This window comes from Scatophagus argus, chromosome 5, assembly GCF_020382885.2.
Source record: "Scatophagus argus isolate fScaArg1 chromosome 5, fScaArg1.pri, whole genome shotgun sequence".
In the NCBI taxonomy this organism is placed as follows: Eukaryota; Metazoa; Chordata; class Actinopteri; family Scatophagidae; genus Scatophagus; species Scatophagus argus.
This window is the reverse complement of record NC_058497.1, coordinates 22542429-22559050: the sequence shown is the minus strand read 5'-3', so window position 1 is coordinate 22559050 and position 16622 is coordinate 22542429. Positions and strand designations below refer to the sequence as shown.

At 40.5% G+C, this 16622-nt stretch overlaps 1 protein-coding gene across 8 annotated transcripts in view; it reads right to left on the bottom strand.

Annotated features, from left to right (window-relative positions):
- Positions 1–16622, bottom strand: part of tenm4 (teneurin transmembrane protein 4) — a 205294-nt gene that overhangs the window by 20115 nt on the left and 168557 nt on the right. For 5 of the 8 annotated variants that reach the window (XM_046389708.1, XM_046389707.1, XM_046389711.1 and 2 more), the window contains 5 exons: positions 15444–15693; positions 15020–15040; positions 11252–11484; positions 10263–10417; positions 2600–3477 (listed from right to left, as the gene is read on the bottom strand). In XM_046389708.1, the coding sequence (XP_046245664.1) occupies positions 2600–3477; positions 10263–10417; positions 11252–11484; positions 15020–15040; positions 15444–15693 (1537 nt within the window). The remainder of the gene's footprint in view (positions 1–2599; positions 3478–10262; positions 10418–11251; positions 11485–15019; positions 15041–15443; positions 15694–16622) is intronic. The other 3 variants (XM_046389709.1, XM_046389712.1, XM_046389715.1) reach the window with 1 other exon arrangement.

Here is a 16622-nt window from a genome sequence, read left to right as displayed (position 1 = left end):
GGCTGGACACTTCGTATTAGCGTCACCTCCAGCATACCTTACCTCAGTTTTCTCATATTTTCACTTTCTATTACTGCCTGAGAATTTCATGTGACTGATGACTGTGGAGATGTAAAGGCAACAGCTATGTCATTGCTTCAGCTTCATTAACAGTTGATTTAGCTGTTATTATTGATGTATTAAATCATCCCCATAACATCTGCTTGAACCCGGTGGCTAAATCATATCTGTTACTAAATAGAAGAATTAGCGCCCTGTTAATTGCAGGATAAAAGAACAATTAGGCATCCTCTGGATTGCTACATTAATTAATAGATTTACACTAACCCTTAAGCAGATGCATTTATCAGTACAACAAAAACATTAGGAGGTTAGCAGAGCATCTGTGTCTAAAGCACATGTCAGAGCAGATGAGGCTGCCAAGGGTTACAACAGGAAGACCAAGTAGCATATGTCTTCTGCTCTCAAGTCAGTCCTTTGTGTTTTCTTTCTGCATTGATCCAAATGAATTTCAATACATAGGCTGCAGGACGTAAGTATGCTGCACATTAATTAATACGGGCAAAAAGGTTAGCAGTATACTTTGTTGAGCATAGATAAATTGAGGTTCCTTTTCAATCTGGTGGTGGCAAATTATGGTTCTGACCCTCAGGTGGTTGAGTGACCTTCAAAGCTAATTATGCAAGAAAAACAAAACATTCTTTACTGGATCTAAATTAAACATGCATGCTCTGACTTGCTTGTAGGTAAATATGAAATTACTGTTTAATTTGAAAGACAAAATCAAGAAATACAATAATTCCTTTTCTTCATTTCACCCTTGACATATTATCTGCTCATGACATGAAAAAGGACAGAATATTTTATACTCCTTTTTTGTTACATGTATATTTTAAAAACAAAATGAAGGGCTAATGATTCCATATCTTAATTTGACATTTCATTTTATTTATTTTAGCGTTGGTAGGTGAAAATCTGCCTGTATTATTTCCTGCAGTAAATGGAAGAAAACTAGCCTGCTGGAATGTTCTGTTTATACTACAGGCTTCGAGACTATGACACTGTAACTTTTTCATCAGTCAGAAGATTTGTTGTTGTTTACAAGTGAGTATCAATGACTGCTTTGTTTTGGTGTGGGCAACAATTCAATTTTATTTATACTATTGTTTCATAGAAATGATGATACAAGCTTATCATTTCATCCCCTTTCAAAGATTCTCTTTCTTAATGAATGATTATTTGACGTTATTAACGAACAAGAACAAAATTAGGTTTTAATTCATTTTTCATTACTAGTGACATGAGTTTTTATCAAATCCAATCAACTGGCGAACAGTTCGTTACACGGAAAATCAATTTGATTATTTTATCGTTTGCCTAATTCATCACTCAAGCTGACAGTGAGTTAGTATACATAAACAACGATGCAATTCTAGAATAATGTGTGTACATGCCACAGTATCCTGATTTCTTACACATCAACTCTGTGATGCTGGTAATGTGTAAGTCAAACATCTTGAAATGGCTATAACTTTGGTTTGTGTTTTAAAGTACAGGTCATCTTAAAAAAATCTATGTGACACCAGTACTACGAAATCTTCTGTGGATCTATCTGTATCTATCTGTATTTTCTTCACATAAAATGGAAGAGATTTCTGATATTAACAGCAACCATTTCACAGGAAGACGACGAGGAATCAGGATTCCAACCACGCACTGTATTTGTTGAAGCCATAGGCAATTCACTCTACCTTGAGAAATGCCTATGCAACCATCTCAGATGACGACCAAATCAAACACAGGTGATAAATGTCTACTCAGATTAAACTGAGCATCTGATTATGTGTCAGAGTGTTATATTCCTCCAGCGAGGTGTAACAGATGTCTGACCAGCCAATCTGCTTAATCACACTTTTTGGAATGACATCCAGTTAACACAGTATCCCTTGGTACACTATATTAAGCTAAGGGACAGATTGCTCCGTAGAAGTTACAAGAATGTGAAATTCTAAGCTTCAGTGCTGCAGAATGGGGGAGTGTTTTCAATTGTTCATTCACAATGTGTGGTTTGCCTCAATCAATCGCCACCACTGACTATTCTATTATGCTTATATTGCTCAGCCTTGCCAGCGGATAGATGTTGTTCCTGTACCTAATGACTCCAAGCAATGGTCTGAAGTCTGTAACTGCAAGCAAGGGTGCAGATGAGTAACATATCATCCTGTAATCCTATTTGCTATGATAACACCAAATAGGATTACACCCATACTTCAACAGGTCTTGAAATCTGAGTGACATAGACACCAAGGCATAAGAAGGTGGCCCGTGTGTCAAAATACGAAACTCAGATGTCAAAGATGTCTTCGTCTCTAAACATGCACTCACAAATCATCTTAGCATGTGCTGCTAGCACAGATACAGAGCTTCCAGGTCAGATATTGCAGAAATTACTTGAGAACCCTATATTTAGAGATTTAACAGATCTATGTAGTTGCTCTCTGAGGCAAAGAGTAATCTATAATCAGCTCCACTGGGATCCAGACCCTGGGCAAAAGGATTATATGTATGATTTGCAAACGCTTTTCTTGATATTACTTACTCAAAGAAGGTTGTCCATCCATTTTCATTTGTCTTGGTCGCTAGAAGTCCTGAGCTTCCGTGGTAAGTCATTACAGCGAGTTCTTGACCCTGGGCAGCGACAGATTTGAGAGCATTGTTGGTGCCAATGGTGAACCAGAATGTTTGTCCATCAGGGACCATCAGCCACAGCGGCAATCCTGTCGTGTCACGTCGGATTATCACTGTGTTTTTGTTCTTATCAGTAATGCTGCTCAGATCTCCTGCTCCAGTGTACGTCAGATTGTAGAGGTGGTCTCCTGTAGTCAGACTTTGCGTGAAAATGTGGCTGCCGTTTGAGTCAAACAGGTAGAGTTCATCATTAATGGGAGAAGAGACCTCATACATGCTGAGAGGGTTTAGATAGGGCTTGTTTTTGCGCACGAAGCGGATACGAATGTTGCCCAGATCTGCAATGTAAAGCTCTCCATCTGGACACACGGCTAGAGAAGAGGGTGCATTAAGCTTAGCATCCTTGGCATAGCCTTCATCTCCAGAGTAACAGTCACAGTTGGCATCATTCTTGCAGTCACAGCCACTCGGTGCCCCTGCAACCAAGGAGATCTCTCCATTGGTGGACACCTGTCGTACTCTGTTTATTTTCTTTTCATCTGACTCAGCGATGTACAAAATGCCGTTGTGGGACACAGCTAGGGCATTGGCAGATTCCAGCGTGGCATGTATGGCCACTTTGCTCATGAGGAAATGGTCAATCCCGGGCACTTGGCAATGCATGGGCCGACCTGCTACAATACGGACTTGATGGTTTTCTGAGATCTGCAGTACAACATTGTTGTCCAGGACGTACAGGGAGTTGTCCATGGGACTCACAGCCAGGTCTGTGGGCCACTCAAGACGCACCTAAGAGGAAAAAATACACCAACAATATCAGCCTCAGGTCACAAAAGCAGATCATACTCGTATTGATCCACACATTTTTCACTTTATCAGAGGGAAACAGTCCCTCAAGGGTAGAATCACTGAAGACTGCTTACAAAAAAGATGGGTTGCTGTAAATAAATAAAAGGTTAGCTATCTCATAGTTTACGCTGGAAGCAAAAATATTTTTTGAAACAGTTTATTATGCGATAAGGAGGGAAACAGCAGCATGTCTATTGTTAAAACAGGAAACACAAAAACATGATTTTTAAGATCACAAATGATAACAACAGTGGTGAGGTAGGATAGAACGAAGAGAGATCTTTCAAATGATCAGATAACTGAAAAAAAAGCATCCTGCAATTGATCAAGAGAATAGTGGACACCTAAGGACCGGGCTTAGGCATCCTTCACCTCGACTGAGTCACTGTTTTCCTTTGCATTGCGTTATTAATTTTAAAATGACAAGAGATGGCATGAGTCCTTGAAAAGAAACTGGAGCACACCTACCAAATGGAAGCCTAGTCTTGCCTCTGGCGTCCTAAATTATGACTTATTGTTCTGCTAACAAAGTATCAGGCTTTTAACAAATTGGTATGATTGGATTCATCCAATTTACTGGCCTCCCTCTCACTTATGATCCCAGGGGGATCTCTTAGGAACATAATATGAAGTGCAATATTTCAATAGCAGCCTTGGAGCACTAGCAAAGGAGACTGATTAAAACCTGCACCAAAACACAAAGACAGGTTCAGGTTTTAGGCAAGTTATTAGATGAGAGCACATTGTTTTGGTTACCTTGTCCTACAACTGGAATATGAGAAGGTAAATTAATTTATATAACTGTTACTGTGGTAGACTCATTTGTCATCATGACCTGGAAATGCAAACTGCATAAACCTTTATCACTAGAACTGATAAGAAAGAAACCTCCTGAGCACCAGATTATGTTTCTTTTAACATTAAACAAATTGTTACCTTTGCCACCATCTCATACTCTTTAATTATGTGTTTTGGAAAAGGTAACCACCCACTGCCTGGGGTTAAATGTTAAAAGCTTTTCAACAGAAAATGCAGACCTCTGACTTGTAAATACAAAAACTTGAGGGTTAAATATGATTCAGGGAAGTTTTTTTCGCTGACAAATGTTGAAAACTAGAAGTACCATCCTGCGGTTGATGGCTCCAGGCACCAGTCAGCTTGTAGTTTATACTCATGTTTATTGAGACTTACATAATACATGCAGTGACTAATTAAGAGCTTCGACAAATGCAAAGGCGATCCGTTGAAGGGGAAGGGTCAACCTAAACAAAAACGATGGCTTTGACCACGGCTTTTGCTGGTGCAGAGGCATAAAAAAGTCAAGTTTGACATAGCACATTCAATTTCTTTTGCTATGCCGTATTACAAAGCACAAAACACAGGGGTCCTAAAACACAAAACATGACAATCAATAGTCCACAGAAAGAGAAAGTGAAAGCTTTTCAGTAAAAGCCTGCCAGCCATATTATGGGTTTTCCTTATCTGCTCTTGGTACATATTCCTAATTTTCTAATGTAAAGGGCAGTGCTAACACCATAATTAATCTAAAATTGACAGGGAATGCTATAGAAATGATTACTTGAATGCTTCTATACTCTTGATGTTGATCATGTTCGTGAATCCCAGCCACTTTTCCCAAGCAGAGCTTCTTTCAAAAATAGATTTGAAACATAGCTCACATCTCATATACGTCTCATTGTCTCATCATCACCACAAAACAGAGGAGGCTTATACAATGAAACATATCTTGGGCCACATACAATAAACAGGAGACTGGCAGCTGATACACGCTGTCTTTCAGTGAGCAGAAAATGCATTTACTTGGGAAATGAAGGGGAGCCTTTCAATTTCTTAAAACCTATTTCTTGTCAACACTGGCGGTTAAATATTTCATGAGCCAGAGTGTGGAGTGGCTCGAGGGAGCTGCCTGTAAGGAGGTTTTCACGCCACTCTGACTGATGAGGGGATACTTCCCAAGCTGCTGTCCCATATGCTGTAACCCGATCATACCCTCCCCTCTGTACAGCAGGGCAGCTGTCAGTAGTGCCTGCCTGACACAGCATCTTCCAGTGAAAAACCTTAAATGTGCTCAGCATCCGAGGAAGCAAGACACAGCTTTTCACCAACGCAACAAGAAACTATTTTTAAATGTATATGAAATTATATTAGATCTATAAAGTCATTCTCCATTAGCAATCTCTTCACTCTTGTCTCGTACCAGCATGATGCCTGACTGAGGAAGGGTAATATGTCATTATTTGAAGTCCCTCTCAGACTTGAACTGAATGTCACAGTCAGAGTCTTGATAAAGCTTTCTGAAGCTGCTAACACCCTTGAAATATGTTCAAGTGATCTTGTTTCAAGACATGGTTTCCCCCTATTTAAGTTTGAACTCAGCAGGGGATGCAGGGAACATTTTCCAGACTTGAAACAGAGAATGGAACAGATTTCTGAAACAGCAATAATCCAAGGCCTTGGTATAAACAAATTAATACATTGTCGAATGAGGTCAAACGCTTGTCCTTTTGCATGACAATCAAAATTGAAAGAAGAAAAGGTTACAGAGCTGCACATTTAAGAGTGCTGCAGTTTGTTCACTGCACAGATGGCATGGCAAGATTGCAATGACCTCATCAGAGGAGAAAGAGAAATTTCACTTTTTTTTCTGAAAACAGGTGAGGTATAGCAAAAGTAATAACTACAGTGATGAGCCTTCCACAAAGAAACTGTGGTCCTAAGTGAGGGGTTGGGGAGTGTTTGAAGTAGGAAGCTATGCGCCCTGGATACATTTTTAATGGATGCTTTTTACTGTCTGAGTGTCTCTGACAGTGCTTGTGCGATTTGTCATCGTTGTAGAGCTGCAGTCAGTCTGCTCGTGTCCTCGCTGATGTGGAGCTGGGATGGGGAGCATCTATAGGCACTTGTGTGTGTGTGTGTGTGTGTGTGTGTGTTTGGGGTGTGTGTGTGTGTGTGTGTGTGTGTGTGTGTGTTCCCTCGGGTTTGGAAATGGGCAGCTGGAGGCTTTGCTCCCTCCACTGAATACATCATTTCAACTCACAGAAAGCTTCTCACTGTTGGCATCAGAGGTCCCCTCAGGACCTGTTTGCTAGTAGTACTCGATAACATACATGATGGGGCAAGAAGCAAACTAATGCATGCACACAAGTGGGGCTTAGACATCAATCAAATCATATCATTAAAGACCAACAATGGTCTTTTCATGGGAGTAAAACTACAGCAATTATAGATAAAGAGGACAACACGATACATAATAGCACTCTTCTGGATCATAAACTACTGCTATGTCTGGTCAAGCTAAATTAGGAAGTTGAGGAGGTGTCAAGGTGAAAAAAAAATTATTTGTGCTCTAAATTATTACAATACAGTGTTCAGAAAATTAGTAATTGCTGCCCTATAATAAATAAGTTGTGCTTTTGATTTAATAATTTACGTGCATGGAATATACAAATTCTTGCTCTCAGTTTAATAGCCTATTGTTTTGGCATGAGGCACCCACTTTAAAAGCTCTGTCTCTTGCTCTCTCGCCGCCAAAACAAAGCCACAAAGTCACGTTTTGTTGAGACATCACGTCTCAACAAAAACAAACAAAAAAAACCAAACGAAACCAAAACAAACAAACAAAAAAAAACCACACACACACAGCAGATGTACTATTAACTAGGTTGCCTCTTCATGCAGGGCAAAGTCTGAATGTCAGGCTTTATTTCCACATTCCACCTCTAAGACAAAAGCCACAACTTATTTGGTGTACAACCACAAAAGAACTCTCCAAAATTACAAAATGGCTTTGGGTAGCTCCTAAATAAACAGTTAGAACAGCCCCTGAATAAGTGAACCTGACAAAGGGTCCAGCCCTGCAGTTGCTGGAGGGCTTGAGCACCGCAATATTCTTCATTGCACCCCACATTACAAATAGTATTCTACAAATAACAACATATTTTAAGAAAAAAAAAATCTCAAAATTTAAAATGTGTATTATGGCCCTGATTGATACAAGACTCACACAACTTCTTTAACCTAAACCAGGGCACAGCCAGAAGCTGGAGGTGCTTGAAAATTAAGCAATATTTTTGCTCCAAATGGTAAAACCTGACATGAATTACATCTGATGGCATTGCCTGAGATGAGTTATGGGACTGTCCATCATAACTAAACCAATTAATCTACATGGTTCTGAGTCCATAACCTGGTTATACAGGCACACTAACCAGGTGTGTGCTGGAGCAGCAGCTGAGGTCTCACAGGGAAGCACATCCTCTGCATGACTGAGCCAGACAAAACCGGATAATATCAAAACCCAAGTTAATCACTGTCAGTAAACAGTATAAGTCGCTGCTCACCTCCGCAGTGAGAGGGAGACAGCTGTAGGCTGTATTGCATGCACGCTCACGCCGCACAACCTGTAAGCTCTGCTTTTACGCACAAGGCGATTTGGTTTTATGTGCGAGGTGATACATGTAAACGGAGCTGTCAGTGTCTTAGTTGCGGTCCAGCTAACTGTGGAAGAACAGATGACAAAGTGTGTGTGTGTGTGTCGGCATATGATAAGTGTGTGATATGCACAGTCTGGACTTTCGCCAACAGCAGAATAAAAATGTCCCGGCAGATCTGATGGAGGACGGATGCCTTATTCTGAAAGACATGACAGGATGAACGTGGAATCTCTGTGTTGCAGCTTATCTGATGAAAGCTAATGGGTAGAAAAGTCCAAAATGTCATTTAACATTAGATTGTGACAGGTCCTGTTGCTCTCATGATATAATTAATAACCATTAGTTAGTTATGCTTCTGTACACTGTGCATACAAATACCTTCTTAAGTTTGGAAGTGCTTGCATCAATCAAGGTGCTGTGTGATGGCAACAGGTATTTCAAATTTAATATAAATAAATATAATCAGTAAGATTTATAATCTAATGCATTACAGAATATACAGGTGTGTGTGCGCGGTATGTGTGTGTACCACTACCATCTAAATCCATGCAAACTGTGGCTTTTGTTTCAGAGTTAGATTGTGGATTGTAGATTGTGTGCCTGATGTTCAGACACTGTCCTACGTTAGGAGGCAGCCTGGTTAATCATCTATCTAACCACTATATTTTTCCACTGAGGGGTGGCTTTGTGGGTTCATGCCATGACAATCAATAGCATGAACGATCAAATTGGGAACAAGATTTAAAGCTACACTGTAAGTATCCGAGTGAAAAAAATCCTGCCCAACTCCCTCGGGACTCCCTCCAAAGCTACTCCTCAGGAACACGTGAACGTGAACCACAGACTACACTGACCGCCCTGCCTGCTGCAGCCAGACACCAATTGTTTTTTTCTTTTTTTTCCAGAGGATTTGATGTATTGATTACGTTAGAGATTTTATCAGATTTTCAACAAATAAAACAAAAAATGCTTCAAAAAACACATTACCAACCCATCCCAGAGCTTGAATTATTAAATTGTTTTTATTAATTTGGTTCTCTGGACACCTTCCGTGCTCCGTACAAAACAACATCTAACTACTCTGGTTGAAAATTAAAATGTCAGGAAAAAACAACCATACAACTGCTGCTCGAGTACGCAAAAAGTCTTGTCACGTCACGAGGGAGGTCACTGAGCTCGAGAGCAGCGTGACCTCAGTGCAGTGTCCTTGCCTGGGGGATGTGATCTGTCTGGTGAAGTGGTCTGGGACATGTGTGTGCATGTCTGTGTCTGTGTATGTGTGTGTGTGTGTGTGTGTGTGTGTGTGTGTGTAGGAGGGGCATATATACATGTGTTTCCCTGCATCAGTGAACATGTGTCCATGAATTGTCCATGTTATTGGTCCTCCTCATCACCACCCCTACAGCTATAGGTCAAAGGTCTTTGTACTTGGGCCTGTGTGGCCCCTCGTCACAGACATGGAGGACCCAGGACTACAGCGCCACCTATGGTTCCAACCAAGACCGAGTCCTTGTAGTCCTTTTCATTTTTTTTTTAAATTTGTATTTGCTTTTTAACCATGAGAAGATTTAAATTTTATAATTCACCAGGTTAGCACAGCTGTGTTTGATTATCTTCTGCACCAATGAGATCCATGTCAGCAGATCTCGACCATCCTTGGTTTTTCAAACATCCTACTTTCCGGTCAGAAAGGCAGCTTTTGCACATAGTAGGTATGGGTATAGGTATAAATTGTCCATTTATTCCGCATGCATGTTTATTCTTCTATTGGACTTCGTTTTGTGTGTATTTTTACTTTTTAATATAAACAAATTTTTTGATGCCTTTCTGCTTTACAAGCTTCCATTTGTTGAGTAATAATGATGTGACCTGGCCTGAACTATTTCAGTCAGCAGATCACATTCATGACAAATAACAGTTTGAGAAAGTTTACTGACATTGGCTTAAGCTGACAGCATTCAGTCTGAAAACTGGCAGTGGAGAGCCAACAGAATGCTAAGTGCCTGTAGGCTCCCACTGCCTTCCTCTACCTCAGTATCCATCACAAGTCCCATGAATGTATAAACTGGCACCTTGCTGCCAGTGAACAAATGCGGGGTGGATCAAAACTAGAGCAAGGACCACAAGATCCAGGCTAAGAGCCTCCAGGTAGAGAAACAAAAGCTAACATGGGGAGGTAAGCATCCCGGGGACCAGGGTCAGTCAAGGAGACTGGTGTAGGTTGAGAGACAGGAAGACACATGCCGGCTGCCCGGGTCAGAGGGGTCGTACCTGAGAGATGTCCATCACAGCATCGCAGCTGAGAGGTCGGGCAGAGGTCAGGTCATTGAAGCCCAGAAGAGTAGAGATGATACCGTTCTGATCAATCCTGCGAATCATGGTTCCATCCACAAAGAAGATTACACCGTATTTATCCACCGTAATGCCTGCAGATAAAAAGTCATTCAACGGACAGAAGAGGCAAATATCCATCGGTTATTTTGTTTATCTGTGACTTAATGTGAGGACAGAGCACCATTAAATGACAATTAACCACTATTCACTGCAATAAAAATTAAAGACTAATCTTGGCAATGAAAACTAATGTGTGGATTGATTTTTGAAATCAATAATGGGGAACAATAGAAACATCAAAATGAAGAACATCGAGATGAAGAGTACTGTATGTATTGATTCAATTACTACAAAAAAATTAATCAATTCAGTCTCTTTCTTTCAAGCTCTCTCAGCCTCAGACAACAACGCAACTGAGAATACTAACCTCTGTGTTTTTCTATTACTTCAGGGTCTGTCAAACAATATTTAAGCAGCTCTGAAATTCTAGTCTACAGCAATTACAGAAAAACATTGTATTTTCAATGTACTGGACTACAGAATACACGTTACACATTTCAGTGGCATTCCAGTGTTATTTCAGTTCATGTGACTCACAGTGTCATCCCAATGCAGGACAAAAAGGAAACATGTGATCTACTGACTAATGCATCCAAATATGGAAGCAACAAGAAAAAGAAGAGCCCTGGAAGCACATGGAAGGGCATGCTGTGAGAAAACAAACCGAGTTTTAAAATAACGGAAGTTAGTGACCTACATGGACATGGTCAGTAATGGAGGATAGAGAAGACAATCTAAAGCATGAAACTGAAGATTATTGATTAGCTTCTGGGGCTACTGTCTTTAAATATCCAGCAATCTAGTCTATTGTGAAGACTGACTTGAAATTGCACACCACATTGATTATAATAACATCCATACATTACCTCTTGGGTTGGTGAGAGTGGCCTCAACGGCCTTTCCTCCATCCCCGCACCGAGTGTCGTCGTATGGGAGACACTGGTCACCAGTTCCCGCCACCAGCTCCAAATTCTTGGCCACATCTTTCACAACATTCAGTGATTTCACCTTGAACACCTTCCTGCTGCTGGTGTCTGAAAGGTACACGGCACCGTTCACTGGACTGGTGGCCAGGTAGTACTTATGAGCAGGGCTGTTGCTGAGAGAAGAAGGGTAAGGAAAGGAAGAAGCCAGAGTCAATAAAGCTAGAAAGGCTACAGCGCTTTCAATAAGAAACATTGTGTAATACAATTAAAATGGATTCAAAAGCCATTTAGACAGTCAATTGGGCACAATTACAGTTTAAACCAAGGACATGGAACAAGAAAAATAGAATGAGATTAAACAGGGCAAAACAGAATGAGATTAAACATGACATAATGGTGGAGCTTAGAGCCCATCGACAATACAGTCAGCTCAGTTAGAAATCCCTGTTGTGAAAAGAGAGCGGAAACACCACTTGTCTGAATGTATGCGTATTGACAGACAGACAGTGGACATACACGTATGTGAGCATAATACATATATGTGGTGTACAGTTGCAGTAACAGTTTCTTTAAAATTACTGAAACACCAGTAATTCTGACGGGGTCCCACAGTTGTGAAAAACAAAGAGAAACAACAGTCTGGTGGGACTCAGTCAGTGGAGTACTGGGGATCCTTTGACAGAAATCCTAATTACTACTTCATCCCTGACCCAAGAAATCTCTGTGAAAACAACAGTAAGAAACCACAGCCGCTATACAGTTGCAGTAGCCTGGTTAAAGCGAGAAGAAGCACAAACAAGTATGTTTTACGTGTCCTTTGGGACTTTTCTTTGGAGAAATACAAAAGCACAGCTGAACGAAGCAGCAACAGAAACACTCTGCATCCATCAGGCCCAGATTCTGGAATAGAAAAAAATATCCTACTAAACTTGCAAACAAATCTACAAAAGTAATCCTTCATATCCACAGGAGGCGGACCCACCTGACACACAGACAATAGAAACAAATATAAGTAGTCTTGCTGTGGTGGGACGGATGCAATCTATTGGCATAGTCCAGACAGAACAGGTGTCAAAAAACAAAGACGACTGTGGAAAAATCAATAGCAGCACAAATGAAGAGACATAGAGGACTATTTCCACTAAAAATCAGTTCCCGCTTATAATAAACACATGATCTTCTGCAGAAAAATCAAACCATGACATGTTCTAACTAAAAACATCTGAGCCCAATAGCAATATACACAACTAGATGGTAAAAACTAGAGGCAGGACTGACTTATTTTTAAAGTGACTGAGAGATTTGACAGACTTGAATGCTTATTAATACAGCACATGGCACAGATGGTACTTGGAAAAGAGGCTGTTTCTCTGCATGTGCCACCAATGTAAAAATCACCTGACTGATCCCATTCTCAACTCATTCTTTTAGATAACCGCAAGAGAATTTATCAACAACAATTTGGATTCTGATAAATAATTTATCTTATCTATTATCCAATTTAGAATAATTTAACCTTTATCAAGCAAAAATACAAAACATGTGTTGGTTCTATCTTTACAAATGTGATCATTTCTCACTTTTAAATTAAATACTGTAAATTGACCATCTTTGGGTTTTTTGAAATTTAAATTAGCCAGTTTAGCAATGTAGTGGTTAGCTCCGTGTTATCAGGGCAGGATGCAGCACAGTTCTGCCAGACCTGATAAGCATTATGGAGAAACCTGTCAGCAGGGCGTCATTCAAAGTGGATTAAGACAGAATTTCAACTATCACCTTGAGGGTTCTTTTAGGGCTTATGGTGGGCCTGACAGTGCCAAAGCTTATATTTTTATAATCCAACAAGAAGAAAGACCAGTGGGTCTGTGGAATTGTCAACTGCAGTACATGATTTTAAATGACAATTGACCTTCAATGAATCAGTGATGACAGGACACTGCAGCAAACCCCGGGCACACATGTCACAATCAGCCCACTGACCAAGTTGACTGATATGCTGGTTTACAGTACGTGCCAGGTACAACTGGCAGACTTGGAAAAACAACTGCTGTCTTAGAGTCGGTCAGTATCAAGCCTCAACAATTGGATTCCATTTTGCATTCTATCTGCCACGTGCAATCAGCTGATACCTTATCAGCTCCCAGTTGCATGTAGAACAGTGTTGGTCCCCCACCGTGTTTGAAAGTATGAGGTGTTATTCCTTGACCTTGAGCTATGGCCACACACTCCATCTATATTCACCGACAACATCTAGTTTGTAGAAGATAATTGGATTTTGCTGCATGCTGGCATGGCAATGGAGGGAGCATGGTTGGAGTGGATGGGGACATCCTTAGTAGGGGGTCAGTGAAAACTGTAAGTGAGATCACCCACCTCCCAGTCCTATCGCGAGCTCACACAGGAACAGGAGGCAGCCACCCGTTTCATACAGACACATGCTGCGTTTTCTGGATAAATCTCCTCTTAGTATGCAAATGTATTTGGAATTTTGAGATAGGAGGGACAGCGCTTTGACATCTCTTTAGTTTTGTAAGTCAGTGTATGCCCGCATATTGACATTTTTGTTCTGCACAAAGACGTGATATAAGACTTAGCAAAGATAGCTGCAGAGAGACTGAAAAAAACAAGAAGGAGGCCTTCTGAGTGTTTTGTTAATGCGACCCATGTGGGAAATAGAGGCCAGCGACCAGCATCACTTCACTTTTCATCCTCAGTTTTACCACATATTCCCCCAGCCAAAGTCATGACACACTGATAGAAAATCGATCAATAGCCCTTTGTCCGAGATGTGTTGTCTGAGGACAGTACCCAGAGATTTCTCTCACTGCCACCTGCCAAGAAAAATTAGGTTTTTGTATCTCTAAGCTACTGATAACATCTTGTCTGAGTTGTCGTTTATTAGGCTCACCTCACTACATAAGTAAAATCTTTATGAAACTTATGAAACATGAATCATATTGCGTCTATCTATTGACAGTGCCAGAAAGGAGCGGAATCAATTCTGTGATCATTTTTGAACCCGTCATATACACTGCAGTAGATCTGTTTTTATAATATGAAGAGATATTGGACAAACACTAACGGCACCTTTAACTTTTCGATTTCTTACAGGCTTGTATCAACACCTCTCAGACAATGTCAAGAACAACTGAAAATGATGTGTTTCATAAAGGTTGGATTACTTACAGAGGCTGTGTTAGGTTTCAGTGAATGCAGCAAGGTGTACCTAATAAAACTGGTTCTGTATCCCACTCTGAAATGTTGAGATTCCTTCACAGATAGCAACCCACAACCAATGAAACAAAAAACACTAAAAAACATACAATTAGATTACTCAATAGTTCACATACGTTTTGGGGTAGTAATATCAATTGCAGTATGTTGGACAATGTAAGTTCACCTCTGTTATCAATCCTGAGGAAAACTGCAGCCTCCCCTGAGCCAACAATCAACTGCATTCTCTATTTGCAATCACATATACAGATACAAATAAACTGTCATGAGCAAGGCACTGAATGCAGTTAATACAAGCTCAGGAACCGGCGTTAAGCCACTAAATCTACAGTTTTATGAGGATGAAAATTATGCTAACATTCAGTATAGTAAGATACGAGCTTCCAGCTGCAAGTCTGAAATGGACCCAAAAGGTCACTTCAACATCAATGTACTTTTTTCTATACCGATTTAAGCAAATACTGTGTTTCTTACCTATGCCTGAAGTCTTTATTTCTGTCAGTTTGCCAAAAGCAGCACAAAATGAGAGGAAAAGAAAGTAGAGGAAATGTTAGTGGATAGAATTTGAAAACAGCGGTTAGTGGATGGAATTAATTAAGCAAGGATCATGACAAAACAATATATTTTTTTATCTGCTCAAACACGTCTTTGCTGACTTTAACAGGTAAATTAATCTTATCCGAGGATGTCTTCTGTTAAGACCCCATTACATCCTCTTCAGCCCCTATCAGGGTCAAACTCCAGCTGATACAGGTGGAAGAGAGAGGCAGAACCATCAATCCTGGGCCTTTAGGGTATTTCTGTCTATCTCAATCGACCTCAGTGGTTTATGACCTGTGTACAAGCTCATCTGAGCTCCTGGTCTTGAGCGAATGTTAGTGGGCTACTCCTCCATTACCTGAGTTCCAGGACGCTCGTGACATTCCCTGTGGTGAAAATCCTCCTCACATAGTTGAAGTCACCCACGTACAGACTTCCATCCGAGCCACAGGCCAGGGCCACAGGGGCCAGCAGCTTGTTTCCGTCAGCAAGGCCGTTGCAGCTGGGGCAGGAGATGCTGCGCCTGCGCCCGTTCCCCATCACACTGCCAATTACAGGAGGCTGCTGGGAGATGAAGATGTTCTCCCCATTGCCCATATGAAGAATGCCTGATGAGGGTAGAGGAAAGGAACAAGTAACACCTGCAACATGTTTATATTCAGTTCTGAATTGTCCTGGAAATGGATGCACACAAAAATGCAAGTGCACACTAAGGGAGCGAGTGCAAATAGGTGTGGCCAACTGGTTATGTCTAATTTTAGCAATTGTAGTAACCAGAGGAGGGTTAAACAACAGGCAGTAAAATCAGTTTCTCTTATCTTTGTTGACAGCAGCAGGCTGTTTTTTAAAAAGCAGGCCAGGCCAGCTTCTCTTGAGAAAATAAATTCTTAAAGAGGCACTGTTAAACAGCCCAATAATAAAAAAAAAACAGCATCAAAAATGGCCAAGTGTGTAGTTACCAATGGCAAATTCATGTTGAATTCACATTTTAGGATGCACTTAAGACCCTGTCATGTGTAATGATGCACACAAACCCATGTTACAAGAAAATTATATTTGTGCACTTAGTACAAAACTGCAAAAATATTTAAACATCATCAGTAACTGCTAACAGTACTTTTCAACTCATTGAGTATAAAGTTTGAATGCCCTGTTGTCATGCACATGTTAATCCTGCTTCAGTGAATTGCAAATATAATGCACATTACAGCATTTGTTAACATCTCCCAAATTATTCATGTTCACACAACAGAAATTCTTACTTGATTATAGTGAGGAAACATTGCTGGTGGTTTTGCGTGAATACAAATAAATAAATAAATAAATCCTTGCACTGCCATGTACATTTGCAGTAACATGCATATAAACGAGGCATCTGTAGAGCATTCCACGATGGTGTGCAGAGATGCGTAGAGAGCTGTATAAATATTTGCAAATTCTGTGTCAGAAGGTTTAATCAATAACTGACATACCCGTGCTGCTTGCTGTGTGGTAACAACGTACAGTGCAGTTAACAAGTGGCGAGCAACATGGTTAA